This window comes from Schistocerca cancellata, chromosome 2 (genome assembly GCF_023864275.1).
Source record: "Schistocerca cancellata isolate TAMUIC-IGC-003103 chromosome 2, iqSchCanc2.1, whole genome shotgun sequence".
NCBI lineage: Eukaryota > Metazoa > Arthropoda > Insecta > Orthoptera > Acrididae > Schistocerca > Schistocerca cancellata.
This window is the reverse complement of record NC_064627.1, coordinates 1,010,432,481-1,010,453,802: the sequence shown is the minus strand read 5'-3', so window position 1 is coordinate 1,010,453,802 and position 21,322 is coordinate 1,010,432,481. Positions and strand designations below refer to the sequence as shown.

Sequence of the window (21,322 nt, the reverse complement as noted above, 5' to 3'; positions counted from 1 at the left end):
ATCTCTGGTAGCCCCTGCCATGCACCCACCTTCAAGCTGCCTCATGAGCCCAACTTCACTCATCCTGCACTCACACCCTTTTCTCCACAGTTTCCCCCCACCTCTGCTCTATCTCCTCTTCCCTGTCCACATCACTGTACACCACACGACTCTCCCTGCTTGCTGCCAGAACAAGCTCACCAGGGCCATATTCCTATCCTATGCACCTGCTGCCTCTCCCTTCCAGCAGCCAGACACTGTTTTCCAACCCTCCTTCCTACCACATGCCTCCCTTTCTCCCCACACCCACTCCATTTGTCACAACCCTCAGCCTAGTTGAGCTGCAGTACTGGCACAATGTTGTTCTAGGTGACAATACAGCCACACAGGTGTGCGTGTGCGTTGTGTATGTGACTACAGTTCTGAAGGGGGATTCGTCTGAAAGCTAGCAACATTCTCAGTCTTTAATTTCCTGTTAGTGACTCAGCACCTCAACTACCTGAAGATTTGTTACCTTTATGCTTAAAATTCCTGCAACGACTACCCATTACCACAATAATATAAAATATATCCAACAGAACTCAGCCAAAATCAGCATTCGTTATTAAAGATTTTCACCAATTCAGTTTTTTACTCTAGAGCACAGTAACTTTATAAATTCCACTTCTTTTGCAAAAGCAGTATGTAAACAACATTTCCTAATATATCTTCAACAACAATGCAAGCATACAATTTCAAAACAGGCATTGCAGGTGTTAGGAAGGCAAAAAGTATGTAGTATGCAGATAGAATAGCTAAGTCTCAGGATAAAATTAAAACCATATGGTCAGTCGTAAAGGAAATGACTGGTCTGCAGAGACAGGTCGAGGATATACAATCAGTGCGTAGTGGGAATGTCTGTGTTACTGATAAGTCGCATATATGTACAGTATTTAATAATCAATTTCTGGATATAGCAGGTGAACTAAATAGAAACCTAGCCTCATCAGGGAATCATATAGCGCTCTTAGAAAAAAGTGTTCCGAGACTGTTACCTGAAATGCTCCTTCATGATACTGACAAGAGGGAGACTGAGCTAATAATTAAATCACTAAAGACCAATAACTCTCATGGATATGATGGGGTATCTAGCAGAATACTGAAGTATTGTTCTTGTTGTGACAGTGCCACGAGATTTAAAAGTGTCGCTACGTCAGTACGCAAACACGGCGATAGAGGCGCTCCGCAGCTCGGCTGAGCACGGGAGCGCCACCTAGCTGTGAACGGCGCCGGCCGCATGTCACGGCACGGCAGTTGAGTGACAGATATGGAGTTGGTAGCATGAAACCCACTATTGTTTCTACGTTTGTATATCCATGCAATTTATTAGTGAATTAAAGGTTATAACACTTTTTGGCGACGAGGTCAGATATTTTTTTTCCAGCGTTGGAGTATTGTGCATTCGTGTCTGGGCAGACATGGAACAGCTTCTGCAAGCGCTCATTGAACAACAAACACAGCTGACGGCTGCTATTCAGGCATTGTCGACGTCGCTTACTCATCGTCTGTCGTCCTCTTCTCCGCCTCCATTCCCTCCTTATGACGAGGCCGCTGAAGACTGGGAGGATTATGAAAAGCGTTTGCGGCAACACTTCTTGGCTTTCGGCGTTGTCAACGCTCCGATGTGTAAGTCGTTATTTCTATCTTGGATTTCCCCACGGATCTACCAGCTGCTATCTCAGTTAGCCCCTCTGCGGGAACCTGCCCCTCTGTCCTTCCAAGAAATGTGTGACTTATTGTCTAACTATTACCGAAAACACACCCACGTCGTTGCCGCCCGCGTGGCGTTCTACCGCTGTCGTAAACAGCCCCATCAATCTTACCGGGCTTGGGCGGCGGAACTACACGGTCTGAGTAGGACATGTCAGTTTGTCACGGACATTCATCATGAGTCTTATGCTGATTCAATGGTTAGGGATGCTATTCTACGGCTTGCTCCTGATAAAGTAGTTCGGCAACGTGCCCTACAACTGCCAAACCCGTCGTTGTCGGAAGTTCTAAGCATCGCTCAATCCTTTGAAGTGTCTCACGCTGCTGGCGCGCAAATAGACGCGTGGTGTGATGTAGGTGCTGTACAGTCAACTTTCGACACTGCCAATTTGCCTGTTTCCCAGGAGAACGAAGATGTGGCGGCGGTTCACTCACATAAACAACGTCGCGTTGGGCCGCAACGCTCGCAGCGAAAACAGCAACCACAGAAACAGGTTCGTTCCGCCCTTCCTTCTTGTCCACGTTGTTTCGTACAGCATGACAGGGCCGCGTGTCCAAAACGTTGGGCCACGTGTAATTCATGTAGGAAAAAAGGCCACATTGCTTCTGTGTGTCAGTCCCCTAAAGTTCCTGTCGACGAGGACGAGGCATCGGACATGGATGTTAACTGTGTGCTTTCTCAAACAAATAAGTTGTTTGCTACTGTTCGTGTTCTGGATAAAGACATTCGCATGCAAGTGGACACTGGCTCTGCAGTAACTCTCATTAATTCTCGCACGTATTTGGAGTTGGGCTCCCCTCCCTTGTCTCCAGTTACGCGAAATTTGCGAACTTATAATAAGCAGAAAATCCCTATCATTGGCCAGTTTGATGCTTCCACTGCCTACAAGTCTGTTGTTAGGCCCCTCACGTTTTATGTGGTGGATCATGCGGGCACTGAAAATCTGTTCGGTTATGATGCTTTCCAGTTGTTTGGGTTCTCCATTGATGATGATGTGCACCTCATATCTGAGGATATTCCGTATCAACAGCTGGATGGATTGTGTTCTGAATTCTCGTCCGTGTTCTCTGCTGGTCTGGATCATGCCAAAACCTACAGCTCGCCGTAAGTTTTTCCGGGCACGCCCTATTCCGATGGCGTTGCGTGCACCTGTCAAGGCTGAGATAGACAGGTTAACAGCTTCAGGGATTCTCCTTCCTGTTACCTCCAGCGAATGGGCATCGCCAATCGTGGTGGTTTCTAAACCAAACGGGAGTCTGCGATTGTGTGGCGATTTTAAAGCCACTGTCAACGCTCAGAGCCTCATTGACACTTATCCTCTTCCCCGTCCTGAGGAGTTATTTACCAAGCTCGCTGGGGGCCAGTTCTTTTCCAAACTTGACTTATCAGAGGCATACCATCAGTTGCCGTTGGATGAGTCTTCCAAGGAATTTCTCATCATCAACACTCCTTGTGGGTTGTATCAGTACCAGCGGTTACCTTTTGATGTCGCTAGCGCGCCGGCCATTTTTCAGCGGTTTTTGGAACAGCTCACGGCTTCCGTTCCTGGCTGCATCAACTACCTGGATGACATTGTTGTCATGGGGGCCTCCACTGAGGAGCACCTTCGCAATTTGCGTTCATTATTTCGGGTTCTGCATTCGGCTGGGTTGAAGTGCAATTTGGACAAGTCACAGTTCTTCCAAGACCCTCAACGATGCCCAACGGTGTTACTCTCAAATCATTTATGCTCTAAAAAAGTTCAGCGTTTTTTTGTATGGTTCTAAGTTTCACCTCATCACCGACCACAAGCCGCTGGTCTCTCTGTTCAGCCCCCGGCGTCGCTTCCGGATAAGGCAGCTCACCGCCTGCAACGTTGGGCCTTATACTTGTCTCGTTTTCACTATGAGATTCACTATCGCCCCACGGCCCAGCACGCCAACGCTGACGCGTTTGCCGATGGGCCCCGACCCGGTTTTCAATTGAGATGAACTACTCTGTTTCCACATTGATGAGGAAGAACGTCGTGCGGTCGAGGGTTTTCCGCTTACAGGTTCGCAGGTCGCGTCGGCTACTGCGCGGGACCCGGTCCTGCATCAGGTGATCGGTTTTGTTCAACGGGGTTGGCTGGACAGGACCAAGGGCCGGGCATCGGATCCCCTTCGCAACTACCATGCCCTGCGCCTTCGTCTGTCTGTTCGTGAGAGTGTTGTTGTTCTGGCCACGGATGGCGCATCTCCACGGGTCATGGTGCCAGCTTCTCTTCGCAAAGATGTTCTCAAACTATTGCATGAAGGCCATTGGGGGATTTCTCGGACTAAGTCCCTGGCCCGCAGGCATGTTTATTGGCCCGGTATCGATTCGGACATCTCCCACATGGTCGCTGCGTGTGGTCAGTGTGCTCAACAACTGGCTGCGCCCCATACAATGCCCTCTCCGTGGCCTGATCCGGTGCAGCCATGGGAACGGGTGCATGCTGATTTTGCCGGCCCCTTCCTCGGCACTTATTGGCTACTGTTGATTGACGCCTTCTCGAAGTTTCCGTTTGTGGTTCGATGTCCGTCGCCCACCACTGCGGCGACGACGCTGGCTTTGTCCAAAATCTTTGCGCTAGAAGGTCTTCCATCCACGATTGTCACAAACAATGGCCCTCAGTTCTCTTCGCAGGCCTTCCCTGATTTTTGTACTGGACAAGGGATTCATCATGTTACAGCACCGCCCTTCCATCCCCAATCGAATGGGGAGGTCAAGCGCCTTGTCCACACTTTTAAAAGCCAGATGAAAAAATTCCTTACTGATTTTTCTACTGATGACGCTCTGTTGCAATTTCTGAGTTCTTATCGCTTCACGCCTCTGGGTGATCACAGCCCTGCTGAACTCTTGCATGGCCGCCAACCGCGCACTCTACTGCACCTGCTTCACCCTGTCAGGCCTAGTACTGTGTCCACTAGTGCGGGAAAATACTCGGTGGGCGCCGACGTGTGGGCACGAGGGTATGGATCTCGCCCTAAATGGATTCCAGGGATGGTCAAGGCTCTTCGCAGCCGCCGGCTTTGTGAAATACGTACGGACGACGGCACGGTTGTTCGCCATTACGACCAGATGCGCCCACGAGTGGTGGCCACGCCGGTGCCACCGCCCCTTCTTTCGCCTCCACCAGCCCGAGAAGCCAGTCCTGTCGCTGCTGCCGATCTCCCGTGCGTGTCGCTGCAGCCAACGTCGCTGCCGCTTCCGCGTACGCTGTAACCGGCCCCAGTCGCGACGCCGCCTTCTCCGGGACCCATCTCGCTGGAGTACACCCCCAGGTCCACGACACCTATGGATGCTGCTCCGGAGTTTTCACCCATCATCTCATCCAGGAGGCACGTTCCACGCACAAGCTTCCGTCCTGGACATTTTAGACCATATTCTCGTGTTTATCCGCGGGATCTTCTCGGGGTCTCCCAAGAGGCCATGGATGTCTCCGCACTGTCCGTGTCTCCAAGGAAGTGAGTGTCTTTTTTTTTTTTCAAGGGGGAAAAGTGTTGTGACAGTGCCATAAGATTTAAAAGTGCCGCTACGTCAGTACGCAAACACGGTGATAGAGGCGCTCCGCAGCTCGGCTGAGCGCGGGAGCGCCACCTAGCTATGAACGGTGCCGGCCGCATGTCACGGCACGGCAGTTGAGTGACAGAAACGGAGTTGGTAGCATGAAACCCACTATTGTTTCTACGTTTGTATATCCACGCAATTTATTAATGAATTAAAGGTTATAACAGTTCTATGGATGTCATCCCAGTACTTAGCCATATCTGTAACTTTTCCTTTAGGAGTGGTCGGTTTCCTGACCGATTAAAGTACTCGGTGGTGAAGCCACTTTATAAAAAGGGAGACAGGGATAATGTTGACAATTTTAGACCTATTTCTATGCCATCGGTGTTTGCTAAAGTTATCGAGAAGGTTGTATATACAAGGTTATTGGAGCATTTTAATTCACATAATTTGCTGTCAACTGTTCAGTTTGGTTTTAGAAATGGTTTAACCACTGAAAATGCTATATTCTCTTTTCTCTCTGAGGTTTTGGGCGGATTAAATAAAAGGTTGCGAATGCTAGGTGTTTTCTTTGATTTAACGAAGGCTTTTGACTATGTTGACCACAAAATATTACTGCAGAAGTTGGACCATTATGGAGTAAGAGGAGTAGCTTACAATTGGTTCGCCTCTTACTTTAAGAACAGAAAGCAGAGGGTAATTCTCCGCAATATTGAGAGTGGTAGTGATGTTCAGTCCCAATGGCGCACTGTTAAGTGGGGCGTTCGCCAAGGGTCGGTGCTGGGGCCACTGCTGTTTCTTATTTATATAAATGATATGCCTTCTAGTATTACAGGTTATTCAAAAATAATTCTGTTTGCTGATGACACCAGCTTGGTAGTGAAGGATCTTGTGTGTAATATTGAAACAGTATCAAATAATGTAGTTCATGAAATAAGTTCGTGGCTTGTGGAAAATAATTTGATGCTAAATCACAGTAAGACTCAGTTTTTACAGTTTCTGACTCACAATTCAACAAGAACCGATATTTTGATCAGACAGAATGGGCATATTACAAGCGAGACGGAACAGTTCAAGTTCCTAGGCGTTCGGATAGATAGTAAGCTGTTGTGGAAAGCCCATGTCCAGGATCTTGTTCAGAAACTAAATGCTGCTTTATTTACCATTAGAACAGTATCTGAAATAAGTGACACTTCAATACGAAAAGTAGTCTACTTCGCATATTTTCATACGCTTATGTCGTATGGTATTATTTTTTGGGGTAAGTCTACTGATTCAAAAAGGGTATTTTTGGCTCAAAAACGGGCAGTTCGAGAACCTCTTGTCGACCCCTATTCAATAGTCTGGGAATTCTGACATTGCCCTCACAGTATATATTTTCTTTAATGTCATTTGTTGTTAGCAATATTAGCCTATTCCCAAGAGTTAGCAGCTTTCACTCAGTTAATACTAGGCAGAAATCCAATCTGCATGTGGAATGCATTTCCTTGACTCTTGTGCAGAAAGGAGTGCAGTATTCTGCTGCATCCATGTTCAATAATCTACCACAAGAACTCAAAAATCTTAGCAGTAGCTCAAACTCTTTTAAGTCTAAACTGAAGAGTTTCCTCATGGCTCACTCCTTCTATTCTGTCGAGGAGCTCCTGGAAGAGCTAAAAAATTAAGCAAATTCCAGTGTTACATTGTTGATTTTCTTAATTTAAACTTACGACTTGTCACCTGAATATGTTTTTTTTATATTTCATTTTATCTGTTTCTACTATCGTGTTATCATTTCATGTATTGACTCGTTCCATGACCATGGAGACTTCTCCTTAATTTGGTCCCACGGAACAATAAATAAATAAATAAATAAATACAGGGTGATTCAAAAAGAATACCACAACTTTAAAAATGTGTATTTAATGAAAGAAACATAATATAACCTTCTGTTATACATCATTACAAAGAGTATTTAAAAAGGTTTTTTTTTTCACTCAAAAACAAGTTCAGAGATGTTCAATATGGCCCCCTCCAGACACTCAAGCAATATCAACCCGATACTCCAACTCGTTCCACACTCTCTGTAGCATATCAGGCGTAACAGTTTGGATAGCTGCTGTTATTTCTCGTTTCAAATCATCAATGGTGGCTGGGAGAGGTGGCCGAAACACCATATCCTTAACATACCCCCATAAGAAAAAATCGCAGGGAGTAAGATCAGGGCTTCTTGGAGGCCAGTGATGAAGTGCTCTGTCACGGGCTGCCTGGCGGCCGATCCATCGCCTCGGGTAGTTGACGTTCAGGTAGTTATGGACAGATAAGTGCCAATGTGGTGGTGCTCCATCCTGCTGAAATATGAATTGTTGTGCTTCTTGTTCGAGCTGAGGGAACAGCCAATTCTCTAACATCTCCAGATACTGTAGTCCAGTTACAGTAGCACCTTCGAAGAAAAAGGGACCAAAAACTTTATTGGCTGAAATGGCACAGAAAACGTTCACCTTAGGCGAGTCACGTTCATACTGAGTTGTTTCCCGAAGATTCTCAGTGCCCCATTATCGTCGATTCACTTCTGCCGTACTCAATAACACAAAAAACTTTCTGTTGAGCGGTCGCCATCTTAGCATCAACTGATGCTGACGCCTAGTCAACAGCGCCTCAAGCGAACAAATGTACAACTAAATGAAACTTTATAGCTCCCTTAATTCACCGACAGATAGTGCTTAGCTCTGCCTTTTGTCGTTGCAGAGTTTTAAATTCCTAAAGTTGTGGTATTCTTTTTGAATCACCCTGTATAAGCAGGACCTTTTCTAATGCAGTGAAATAATTCTTTCTTTTCAAACATAGGATAAAACAAAACTTGAACTTACCCTGCTGATGTTCAGATAGCATTTCTATCAGCATATTAACTTGTGTGTTGTTGTTGCAGTTGTGATACTCCAAGCCAAATTCTCTGAGCTGTTAACAAAACAAGTAAATAAACATATAACCAGAAAATATAGATGTCGAATTAAATCTTAAGTGCCACTTAAACTAACACTATATACGTCACACTTAATGGTTCAAATGGCTCTGAGCACTATGGGACTTAACATCTATGGTCATTAGTCCCCTAGAACTTAGAACTACTTAAACCTAACTAACCTAAGGACATCACACAACACCCAGTCATCACGAGGCAGAGAAAATCCCTGACCCCGCCGGGAATCGAACCCGGGCGCGGGAAGCGAGAACGCTACCACACGACCACGAGATGCAGACATGTCACACTTAACACTTTTTAATGTAACATTACTGAAAGGACACTGACCTGAATGGTCAAGAAATAAAAATTAGTAAAATTTATTCAGTTATATTTCTTCCTTTGTTTATCAGAAGAGGCAATCACACTTGCCAACTTCAATAACAGACAAAGCTTTTTTACAAGATGTATAACAAATGGGACAAAAAAACAAAAACCATTTTCTCAAGCTAATATTGTGGATTTGAATTAAAAAGATTTTTTTGTCCTTCCAACAATTTAGTGATTTTTACTATCTATCAAACACAGTGCATTTTCATAACTTCTGCTGCATCAATGATAATAAATGTTCTGACAAGAAATAGCTTGTATCATCCTACAACTATTAGACTGAGAACAAATTTTAAATTGCACAGAAAGCTTAATGATACTTCTACTACAATGTGAAGATCCAGAGGCACTGACTGTTAGAAGAAGAGACAAGGAAAGGGCTGAAGAACTTTAATTGCCTTAACAGAAAAGTTCTATATGAACTAGTACACTGATGAATCAGAAGGTTATGGCCATCACCCACCACGAGGCTGAATGCCACCTCGTAACATTGCACACACGACACAATAAGAAAAGTACATAAGCAGAACAGAGACGAACGGGAAATAATTCTAACAACAATAAAGGCTGAAAATGGAGAAATCCATTGACATAAGAGACTCTGACAAAGATTGTTACAGATTGGCACCTGGGAACAAGCATTTCAGGAATGACAAAGGTGGTTGTCTGTTCACATGGTACTCTCATGAGCATATGGAAAATGGCTGAAGGACAGTGAAATCACGAGTAGAGACAATGTATTGAACATCCAAGTCTCATCACAGAACATGGATGTCGGAGGATTGCCCATTCTGTAAAGAAGCGTAGATGGTGATCTGTGGAATATCTCACGACAGAGTACAATTCTGATGGAAGTACAAGTGTTCTGAAGCATTGCGTCCAGCACATATTGTTGGACATGGTGTTCCACAGCAGGTGACCCATATGTGTACCCTTCTTGACCCAAAAATACCACCAATTACATTTTCAGTGGGCACAGCATCCCTGAGATTGGTCTGTAGATCAATAGAAACATGTAATCTGGTCAAATGAATCACATTTTTTTCTTAGACCATGTCGATGGTTGTGTCCAAATACACTGCCATCTAGGAAAATGCCTGCTAAAAATATGTGTGGCCACTCCTACACAGGGCTGTGGGGGCACTATTATGCTACGGCGAACATTTAATCCCATGAGAGCTGTGGTCGTAACAGAAGACAACATGGAAATGTAGACTATGGGAGCATTATCATGGAGCACCACAGCCCTTCACACTTTATGTCTTCCCCAATGGCGAGGACATCTTCCAGCAAGATAACTGTCCACATTGCAAGGCCAGAATATTGCTACAGTGGTTCTAGCATGATCATAACTCTAGTTGATGTTTTGGTCACCACGACCGGCTTGTAATTTATAGGAATTGTGCGGCTGTGTGTATATACAAGGTGCCACATACCTCCAGAAACCTTCCACAGGACTTGTCAAATCCATGTCATGCAGAATCTTATTCCAAAGGTGGACCAACACACTGTTATGCAAAAGGACATTATGTTTCGGCTCATCAAAGTATGTACAGAAAGGAATGAAATACACTGCATAATTTTGATCATGTCTGTCTCATGAATCCAATAAAAATTTTAAATATTCACAGGGATGTAAAAATGTGTAAGTAGTGTAATGGGGTGTACATCACCAAATCAGTCTGTTAACGATCTAGTAATTTTTGTGAGAGGCATAAATTCAGGCATTATTCATGAAAATCTTATAAAATTTAAATGGGCCTACTACTAATCTACATTAAAAAACACAGTCCAAAATTAACATCTGCACATACTTAAAACACCATAATTTTTTTTGGAAAATTTGATAAAATCCAAAACGTAAATACTTCTAAGAAGTCATTCTACCATAACGCCTGAGATGGAATATCAATTCTCCAAATATTTCTATAACAAAAAAGTACATCTCCAGAAATTAAAAAAACAAATCACACACTATGAGACCATAATCACGGGGCACTGTAAGTCCTCTCACACTGTATCTTATAGTAAGCTGAAAAAATTCACACAAAAAAGTTAAATAGTGTATTATTTACCAAACGAAAGTGCTGGCAGGTCGATAGACACACAAACAAACACAAACATACACACAAAATTCAAGCTTTCGCAACAAACGGTTGCTTCATCAGGAAAGAGGGAAGGAGAGGGAAAGACGAAAGGATGTGGGTTTTAAGGGAGAGGGTTAGGAGTCATTCCAATCCCGGGAGCGGAAAGACTTACCTTAGGGGGGAAAAAGGACAGGTATACACTCGCACACACACACATATCCATCCACACAGAGGTGTATGTGCGGATGGATATGTGTGTGTGTGTGTGTGCGTACGCGAGTGTATACCTGTCCTTTTGCCCCCCTAAGGTAAGTCTTTCCGCTCCCGGGATTGGAATGACTCCTTACCCTCTCCCTTAAAACCCACATCCTTTTGTCTTTCCCTCTCCTTCCCTCTTTCCTGATGAAGCAAGCGTTTGTTGCGAAAGCTTGAATTTTGTGTGTATGTTTGTGTTTGTTTGTGTGTCTATCGACCTGCCAGCACTTTCGTTTGGTAAGTCACATCAGCTTTGTTTTTAGATATATTTTTCCCACGTGGAATGTTTACCTCTATTATATTCATAGTATATTATTTGACGGCAGTTATAAGAGTCGAGGGACATGAAAGGGAAGCAGTGGTTGGGAAGGGAGTAAGACAGGGTTGTAGCCTCTCCCCGATGTTATTCAATCTGTATATTGAGCAAGCAGTAAAGGAAACAAAAGAAAAATTCAGAGTAGGTATTAAAATCCTTGGAGAAGAAATAAAAACTTTGAGGTTCGCAGATGACATTGTAATTCTGTCAGAGACAGCAAAGGACTTGCAAGAGCAGTTGAATGGAATGGACAGTGTCTTGAAAGGAGGATATAAGATGAACATCAACAAAACCAAAACGAGGATAATGGAATGTAGTCGAATTAAGTCGGGTGATGCTGAGGGAATTAGATTAGGAAATGAGACACTTCAAGTAGTAAAGGAGTTCTGCTATTTGGGGAGCAAAATAACTGATGATGGTCGAAGTAGAGAGGATATAAAATGTAGACTGGCAATGGCAAGGAAAGCGTTTCTGAAGAAGAGAAATTTGTTAACATAGAGTATAGATTTAAGTGTCAGGAAGTCGTTTCTGAAAGTATTTGTATGGAGTGTAGCCATGTATGGAAGTGAAACATGGACGATAAATAGTTTGGACAAGAAGAGAATAGAAGCTTTCGAAATGTGGTGCTACAGAAGAATGCTGAAGATTAGATGGGTAGATCACATAACTAATGAGGAAGTATTGAATTGGATTGGGGAGAAGAGAAGTTTGTGGCACAACTTGACCAGAAGAAGGGATCGGTTGGTAGGACATGTTCTGAGGCATCAAGGGATCACCAATTTAGTATTGGAGGGCAGCGTGGAGGGTAAAAATCGTAGAGGGAGACCAAGAGATGAATACACTAAGCAGATTCAGAAGGATGTAGGTTGCAGTAGGTACTGGGAGATGAAGCAGCTTGCACAGGATAGAGTAGCATGGAGAGCTGCATCAAACCAGTCTCAAGACTGAAGACCATAACAACAACAAATATTATTTGACGCGCAAGCAATTGGGCTGCATTTAACACCAGAGATTTTTGTCTGCAGTAAGCACCGGGAGTACAGATTGCATTATGCTTAGTTGTAACTATACTAGATGAATGAATCAATGCAAAGAGTATTATTTTTTTTTTAATTTCTGTCTGGCTGATAAAGGTCTGACCTTGGTATAATTAAAGGAAGAGTAAATTCAATTTAGTTTATTATCATTTCTGTTTGATACTATTCCTGATACCTAATCCTGAAATATGATAAATATATGACAATCAAGATCGCTTGGAAAAACTATTTGTAACATTAAAAGTAACAATAAAACAAAATCATTGTTCTGATATGTGCTGGCGTAAGCTGGTGCCAGCACACCATGCGGCATAGAGGTTACAAGAAATCGATCAAGGCCAACGACAGACTCGTGGAAACGCACTACCAACGACCCCTCGGCCGCCAGTATTTAGGACCACTGCCATGAGCCAGTTAGTTAGTTAGTTGGTTAGTTGAGGATACTGGCCACCAACCTACATCCTCTCCTTGCTTCCCAAGGTACAGCTCTACAGAGACAACGAGATGAAGTAAAAGCAGCTAACAAGGATGCAACAGTAGTGACGAGAATCCTTCAGCGACGAAGAATTTACTTGCTTCTCTTGTATTTCAGATTGCAGAGATGATTGTATTCAAGTATTTGCTAAATTTTTGTTGTGTTCTTGCACTTATTCCAAGACGAGAGCTGCAGAACTAATCTATTTTCTCTTTTCAACGGTTTTACTTGCTTTTTTTCTATAATGTAATTGTGCAAACCACAGCTACTCCACTCCGTCCACCCCTGCCCTCACACTGATGATGGTACAACAACTCCTGGCTGCATAAGCAGTGCCAGCCGCACAAAACCAATAGCCAACCGACCAGCCGATCGACAAACCCAACAAGTGCCGCTGACCAACATTCCACTGTTCCGGCAATTTAACAACACAGAAGAGGAATAGCATGATTACCTGACACAGATCCAAGCTCATTGTGCAGTTCATCGAGATCAAGGTACTGTAATGCTACAATACTTTCTTTCGATTGCTGGGTCCCCAGTGTTCAGGTTAACACAAAAACTATTCCTAACTGCATCTCCCAACGAACTCACTTAAGACGAAGTACTCACTGCATTAACCAAGTACTATGACCAGCAACTTCAAGTTGCTGCAGCCAGATATCAGTTCTGTCGCTTACAGAAAAAGCCAAAACAGACGTACTGTCAGTGGTGTACAGAATCAACGGATATGAGTAGGAAGCATAAATTTCTAAGTGTAGTTGTGACAACTTTTACAGTGATTTAATGAATAGGGATGCTACAACAATCAATGTCCCCGACAGTAGAATATGGGAACAGAGCCTAAAGTACTCTGATCCTTCACTTTCTCAAGTGTTGCAAATCTTAGAGCAATATGACTTGGGTGCCATGGCGGCTGATATGTTTGACCAGGCTCCAATTTGTTGGGTCAAGTCGCCCCTTGCTCACAACCACACCAAGCAGCCACAACAGCGAGTGCATACACAGCCCCACGGACAGTCACAGAAACATGTAAACAGACCTGTGAACATAGTGAAGTCTTGCCCTAGATGTTTTGTTCGCCATAAAAGACAAGATTGCCCATCACGTAACGCAACATGTTACTCATGTGGAAACTATTTTTTGCATTATACGCATTGCTGGCCGTCGTGTGAACTTTCATTAGACACAGGTGCATCAGTCACTTTGGTTAATCATGCCATGTATTAACAGTTAGGCTCACCATGCCTTTCTAAATCAAGCTAGTACCTCACTGCTCACAACAGACAGGAAATTCCAGTGCTTGGACAGTGTAGTTTGCCTGCCACTTACAAATCTCACTCTAGGACAGTGAATTTTATTGTGTTGAAATTAAGAGACAGTGAGAACATATTTGGTTTAGATGCCTTTGATTTGTTTGGTCTTAGCATCCAAGAAAATAATCTTTCCATATCTACCTGTGATCCAAAAGACAGTGTCGCTAGGTTGCTCAAAGAATTTTCTGAACTATTTTCAGAAGGAATGGGAAAAGCTAATAACTTTGTAGTGCATGTTACATTGAAAGATGATGCACAGACAAGCTTTTCCAGGCCCATCCCATGTCAATTGCTTTAAGACACAAAGTAGTCAGTGAATTGAAAGATTTGCAAGATAATGGTGTAACTGCTCCATTCAAGCTAGTCAATGGGCAAGCCCTCTCATTTTGTTGCCTAAGCCTTCTGGTTGCATTCACATTTGTGTTGACTTCAAGTCTACAGTCAACCCACAGACAGTAGTTGACACTTATCTGTTACCTCGCCCTGAGGATGGAAAGGCTCAGTGTAGGAGGTTACTTTTCTACAATTGATACGTGTGATGCCTATTTACAAATTCCATTGGATGAAGAATCACAGAAAGTGTCTGTTGTAAACACACACTTAGGACTGTTCCAATATTTGTGCTCGCCCTTCGACATTGCTTCCACACCCGCCATTTTTCAACGTTACTTAGAACAGCTGACTGCAAAAGTGCCATTTTATTCAAACTACCTAGATGATATTGTTGTCTCTGGTCATACACCTGAGGAACACACTGCCAATTTATATACTCTTTTTCGAGTGTTTTCAGAAGCAAGACTCAAGTTTCATCTCAAAAAGAGTGACTTTTTTTCAAACTGAACTACACTACTTAGGTGATAAAGAGTCAGGATGTGCACCTCCTCCAATCTCATTTGCTTGCAATTCGTGACCTGCCTGTTCCTCACAATGTGTCTGAACTGCAGTCAGTAGTAGGCAAAAAGATGTACTACATTCAATTCATACCAAATGCCACTTAGATAACAACTCCATTGTATTGTTTGCGATGCAAAAATGTACCTTTTGTGTGGACTCAAGTGTCAAGAAGCATTTCAGAAACTCAAACATGCCTTGCTTAGTGACAAATCACAAGCCTTTGCAGTCCTTGTTTCATCCATCAAAGCCAGTTCCTATGCGCACTGGTCAAAAATTGCAATGCTGGGCTTTGTTCCTTTCGCACTATCGGTATAAAATTGTGTACAGACCTACGGCAAAGTATGGCAATGCAGACACCACATTCACCTTCTGATTGGCACAGACTCTGATTTCGATGCACCTGCCGCAACTTGTTACCAAACCAATGCGTATGACTCTGAATTGCTGAAATCTTTTCCCTTAAACTAGAGAAAAATTGCACAGGCCATGGAAACAGACTCAGACCTCATGATTTTGTTGCATTACATTTGCATGTCTTGGCCATGTTCACTGAAAAGTATCCAGAACTCAGTTGTGTGCTCATATTTTGCATGTCAACATAGTCTTTCAGTTCAACAGGGTGTGATTCTAATTCAAAATAACAGTGGACAATCCTGTGTGCTTATTCCCAAAGTGTTGCCAAAGGGGGTGTTGCGATTGCTCCATCAAGGTCATTGGGGAATTTTTCGTACTAAATAATTGCGTGCCAGCACTGTACTCGGGAGGGCACAGACGCCCACAAGCAACCAATGGCGTCATAGTGTCACACATGCACGGAGAACCAGTCCGCTCTGCCACAACATTCTGAGCTTGGCCTAAGACACAGTCGCTATCACAACGAGTGCACATAGACTTTGCAGGACCATTTTCGAACACTCATTGGCTCATAGTGGTAGACTCTTTTAGCAAGTTTCCATTTGCAGTGCCTATGGCTTCTACTGCATCACGCAGCACCATTCAAACATTGTCCTTCATATTTTGCATAGAAAGTTTGCAGAAGTACTTGTGTCAGACAACAGACCACAGTTCACTTCACATGTTTTTGAACAATTTTGTGAACACAATGGCACTTGTCACCTAACAAATGCTCCGTTTCACCCTTAGTCCAACGGATAAGCAAAAGCTTTGTATGCACTTTCAAGCAACAGATGGCCAAGCTTCACACCACCCACACATGGAAACAAGCGTTGCAACTCTTTCTCGCCTCCTATTGCTCCCACTCATGAGACAGACCATCACCAGTGGAACTTCTGCATGGCCGCCACCATCCGACACTGATACATTTGCTACACCCATCGCAGCATCTAGTGAAGCCAATGGTCCGCAAGTACCGTTTTACGCTGCACGATCTTGTTCTTTACAGGGTTTATGGCAATCATCAGTGGTGGGAAAGAGGCATGATCCAGGAACGCATTGTTTCTTATACGTACTTTATTGCAGGTCCCGATGGTTTGCATTGTTGCCATCAGAACCAAATTCGTGCATGTCACTTGCCCTGAGATTCTACTGCTTTTCTTCCCCCAGATACATGGCAATGCAGGACCATGTGGCCTTTGCAGCGCCCACTGGTGCCACCAGGACATCCCAGGAGGAGCGGATGGACGATGTGCCCTTGCCCCTGCCCTCCCTGCTCACCGACCCCATGGACATGGACCCGCCATCACAATTGCCATCATCAACCCAGCACACGCCCTCAGGCCTGGACGTGTGCCCTGGCAGCAGTTTTCTGGAGGATGTTTCTGTTGCCTCGTAAGCCAGATGGTGGTATGGTCAGGAGAATGCCGTCCTCCACAGTCATGGCTTCCAGCCTATCTCAACATCCAGTGCCCTGCCTCCCTCCCCGTCGTTGTTCGCAGGCTCACTACACAACAACGGTGCAGCATTTTGGGGGAGAGGCATGTGCTGGCGAAAGCTGGTGCCAGCACACCATGCGGCATAGAGGTTATGAGAGATTGACTGAGACTCACTGGAGACATGCCACCAACGTCCTCTTGGGCACCAGTATTTAGCATCGCCGCCACGGACCAGAGGGCCATTCAGTTAGTTAGCTAGTTAGTCAGTTAGTTAGTTCAAGCCTGTTACGACAGTTAGTTTGAGTCTGTATGCTGTGAAGTTCCAGTGTGTCGCTGTGACAGAACTGCAGACTTAGCCTCTAGCACAGAGACAGGCAGCACATTGCAACCTTACAGTGAACATAGTGGACTTCTACTGCAACAGCATTGAGGCTAGTGGACTGCACAGAAGAGCACTTGTAGCACAGCACATGGAAGCTTAAGTTAAGTAGCTCTTTCTTTATGAATAAAGAACCCAGTTATTAATTGCATGCAGTCTGTGTTATAGGACAAGGATACCGGCCACCAACCAACATCCGCTCCTTGCTTCCCATGGTATAGTTCTACAGGGACAATGAGATAACATAGAACCGGCTAACAAGGATGCAACATGATCATCCTTCAGAGGTCCTCTTCACAACAATGAAACTGCTGGGTTCTGATGCTGATCTTCTCTAAAGACCATATAACTAAGTTATTACTGCACAACACAGAATGCTGTACAGAGCCCATGTAGTTTACAGTAGAGGCTATCAGCATCACTTATCCACTGCACTAAGACTGTCAGTTTACATAATATGGCATTCTTTTGACCTGTATGACTGTGTGACTGTTACTACATGAACCAAATGTCTTTAAGTGGGATGTTGATGTGCTGTTGAAACTTGCACAATTCTGTTTTCTCATGTGACTGTATCAATCTTGTTTTTGTTATCTGCTACTATGTCCTTATACACACTACTTTTCTTAATCACTTATTTTACAAGGGGCTGGCTGCATGGTAAATACATGACACACCAATTTAAAAAAACTTCATTTCACCTTTTATCCTTGAACAGTACTCCTGGGTGTCCTCAAACTTAACAATATCTGAAAATTCTTTTGTTGCATTTAGTTGATTATTTGTGTCTGTTGCAAATAGACTGTACCCAAATCATCAAAGGAAACATCAACAGCATTAATTTATTTTGCTTAGTGCTGGCAAAACTTTGTTACTGAGAGTGCTGTACAATAAACAATTGCTGCACTGCAACAAGGGAATTAAAGGGTAAACATATGTAACAAATATGACAAACTGCCAGAAATTAGTGAGAAAAACTCTTCTGGGTCATCAGTTTCCTGACTGGTTTGAGGGCATACTTCAATTTTCCCTCCTGTGTCACTCTTCTCCTACATCCAATGACCTGTTATTTGTTGGATATATTCTAATTTCCTTTTTTCCTATAGTTTTTGTCCTCTAAGGCTCTCTCTATCAATGAGAAAGTTACCTCTGATGGCTTAAAACATCTCGTATCATCCTGTTATACCTTTTGGTTAGTATTGTCCAAATCCCTTTCTTTACTGATTCTGTGAGAAACTTCTCATTCTCTTAACAGTCCACTTAATTTCCAGCATCCTTCTGTAGCACCACATCTCAAATCCTTCAGTTCTGTTCTTTTCTGGTTTCCTCTCACTATATGAGTCATTTCCATACAATGCTGTGCTCCAAGTGTACATTCTAGAATTTTTTCCTCAAATTTAAGCCCCAAGTTCAATCTAGAAGACTTCTTTTAGTGGACTGCTCTAGTTACCTCTGCTAATTTACTTTTTAAATTCCTCAAGTGGTATTTTGCTGTCAAGGTAGCAGAACTCTTACACTTGGTCTACTAGGTGGTTCCTAATTTTTATGCTATGATTATCACTAATCTCATTTCTGCTACTATACTTGGATCAAAATAACAAAGTGATTGACAGCAAAGCACAGTTCAGCATGGAAGGGGGCAATGCTGTCAGTTCGCTGGCACTTGTGTGGCATTATCGCTCTTAACAATGACAGCTGTGTGGTTCTGTACTGACTATCTTCTCACACTTTCTCTTAACATGCAGTACTTACTTCGCTTAACATTATCATAACATCCTTGTCGTTTAACGAACAGACTCGTGTATACAAAATGATACCGTTTTCCTTTTATTTGTATACCTCAACAAAATCTACTGTATGTGCAGTTTCTTTTACTTAATTAATATCATTCACATTTAGTTCATGTATTTGATACTATGTCTAATGTAAACTGCGTAAGTACTTACCAATCACTGTAGTCTGTATGTAGTACCGTATTTACTCGAATCTAAGCCGCACCCGAAAAATGAGACTCGAAATCGAGGAAAACAAATTTTCCTGAATCTAAGCCGCACCTGAAATTTGAGACTCGAAATTCAAGGGGAGATAAAAGTTTTAGGCCGCACCCCCAAATCGAAACAAAGTTGGTCCATTGTAATATGAGACACAATTTAGGTCGAATGAATGGCGATACAGCTAGAGTTGTTTGGTTCGAGTTGTAAGCTTAGAAGTTAAGCTTTACCAGGTAGCCATTGCTATGCGTCAGGCGCTCCGTCCGTATTTATACGGGTACCCTTCCTTTTTCACGTGCTTCGTTTAGTTTGAATTCATTGCTTATTTTTCTTTGATCTGATAAGTGCCGTTCTCTTTGTTATGGGTGTTTACGTCACTCTAAACTGAAAACGCATTACTGTACTGTGTCATGCATTGTTTGTCGCATTCTGATAATGAGTGTTTACGGCCTGTCGGCGCTCGCAGCATGGCTTGCTTTTGTGCGCGCTACCGCCGCTTTATCTTTGCAGACGCCTCTTTAGTACATAACATTCTGCACTGAAATTAGAGTCATCGTAGATTTAAAACTCTAGTCAATTGCCGTGCTTCATTTCTGACTGTATCACTATTAGGCATACGAATAATATGAATATAAACATGACATGATATGTATATTCTTCCGCGTTTGCTGTTGTCTCACTCTAGTTTCGTAGTTTATTAGGCAGACAGGATTTAAATGAGATAGCAGCAAACATGAAACAAATGCATGGCAAAATGTTTATATTCGAATTATTCTTACGGTGAAGGGAATACTGCATGTGATTCACAATTCATAAAAGTTCCTGTTAGCAACCATCTCTTCTCACAGGTATGAAAAAATTCAGAACGTAGAGTTGGCCATATTGACAAACATCCTAAACAGTCTTGCCAGTCGGATTTTCGTAGTACATTGAAATGCTGCTACATTCGAAGATGAACAATACGGAATTTGTATTTACTTCGTTGTATAATTTATGAAAATGTAGTGGTCGAAAATCGGGGAGGAGCAAAAAGCTCGTCTTTCACCTATTTTTAATTTATTTACTGACGCAGAGATTTTGGCGCCAAAATTTATCTTTGTGCCTGCAAAGCATGCCTGTGTAGCACTACATATATTCGACGGTGGAAGTTAGTTGTGGCGGCACCTACCAAATTTTTCAGAACTTCCGCTTACTTTGCACTCGATTCTAAGCTGCAGGCGGTTTTTTGGATTACAAAAACCGAAAAAAAAGTGCGGCTTAGATTCGAGTAAATACGGTATGTCACACTTCTACAAAGGGGTATTCCTAAGTAATGAGATGAGATTTTTATATGTCATATTTTGACCTCATATATGCTGGGGGTCCAGCAGAGAAGAAATTATTGAGATGAGATTTATTATGGAAGATCAGTAAGCACCACTCACTCAAAATTTGTAACACAAACCATGGTTACAAACAGTAAAGAAAGACAAATTATGGCAAAGAATAAATGCCACTTAGTTCAGAGTCACTTCCTCAACATTATCCATTATCTGTGCTATGGTCTGTGGAAGAGTCACTGGAATTGCCCAAGGATATAATTATATTTTCAATACTACTTTATGCACTCACTTCACTTTTCCAAGTCTCTTTAATGACTATTTCTGTGTGGCACACAACATTACTCCACTTCTCTTGTGTAATTTGCATCACTGCTTCCTCTAACAATTCTGATGGGCCACAAAACGTCTTCAAATGATACCTTAACGATGTCTCTTAAAATGCCGCAATGTTACACAACAATGTGAATTGCTATGCATTATAATTTTCCATCAATTAATTTTTTTAAAGCTGAAATCACTGTCCTGACAACTGTTAACATAACTGTCTAGCTGCCACTGAAAAATTCAGTCTCGCAACAAGTAACATGCAGTATTTTTTATGATGGACCATTTCCTTAATGTTCAGCACAGTATTTACCCTATAAACTTTAACTACAGTGCTTTTATGAATCTTCAAAGCTTTTGCAGTTATTTTGACTATCTTCATTAGAGGAAGTAGAGTCGTATCATTGCCTCTCTTCTCCTCAAAATATTCCTACACTGGGCACACAAACTCAGGTGCCTGACCACACAAAACATGAGCAGATCACTGAAGTCTCCACTTAGCAACCATGCTCTCCTGCACTTCT

General features: G+C 43.0%; 1 protein-coding gene across 1 annotated transcript in view; it reads right to left on the bottom strand.

Moving 5' to 3' along the window:
* The window catches only part of LOC126162981 (thioredoxin domain-containing protein 11), a 160,929-nt gene that overhangs the window by 31,543 nt on the left and 108,064 nt on the right, over positions 1-21,322 (bottom strand). The window contains exon 6 of the mRNA XM_049919835.1: positions 8,089-8,176. Within this exon, the coding sequence (XP_049775792.1) occupies positions 8,089-8,176 (88 nt within the window). The remainder of the gene's footprint in view (positions 1-8,088; positions 8,177-21,322) is intronic.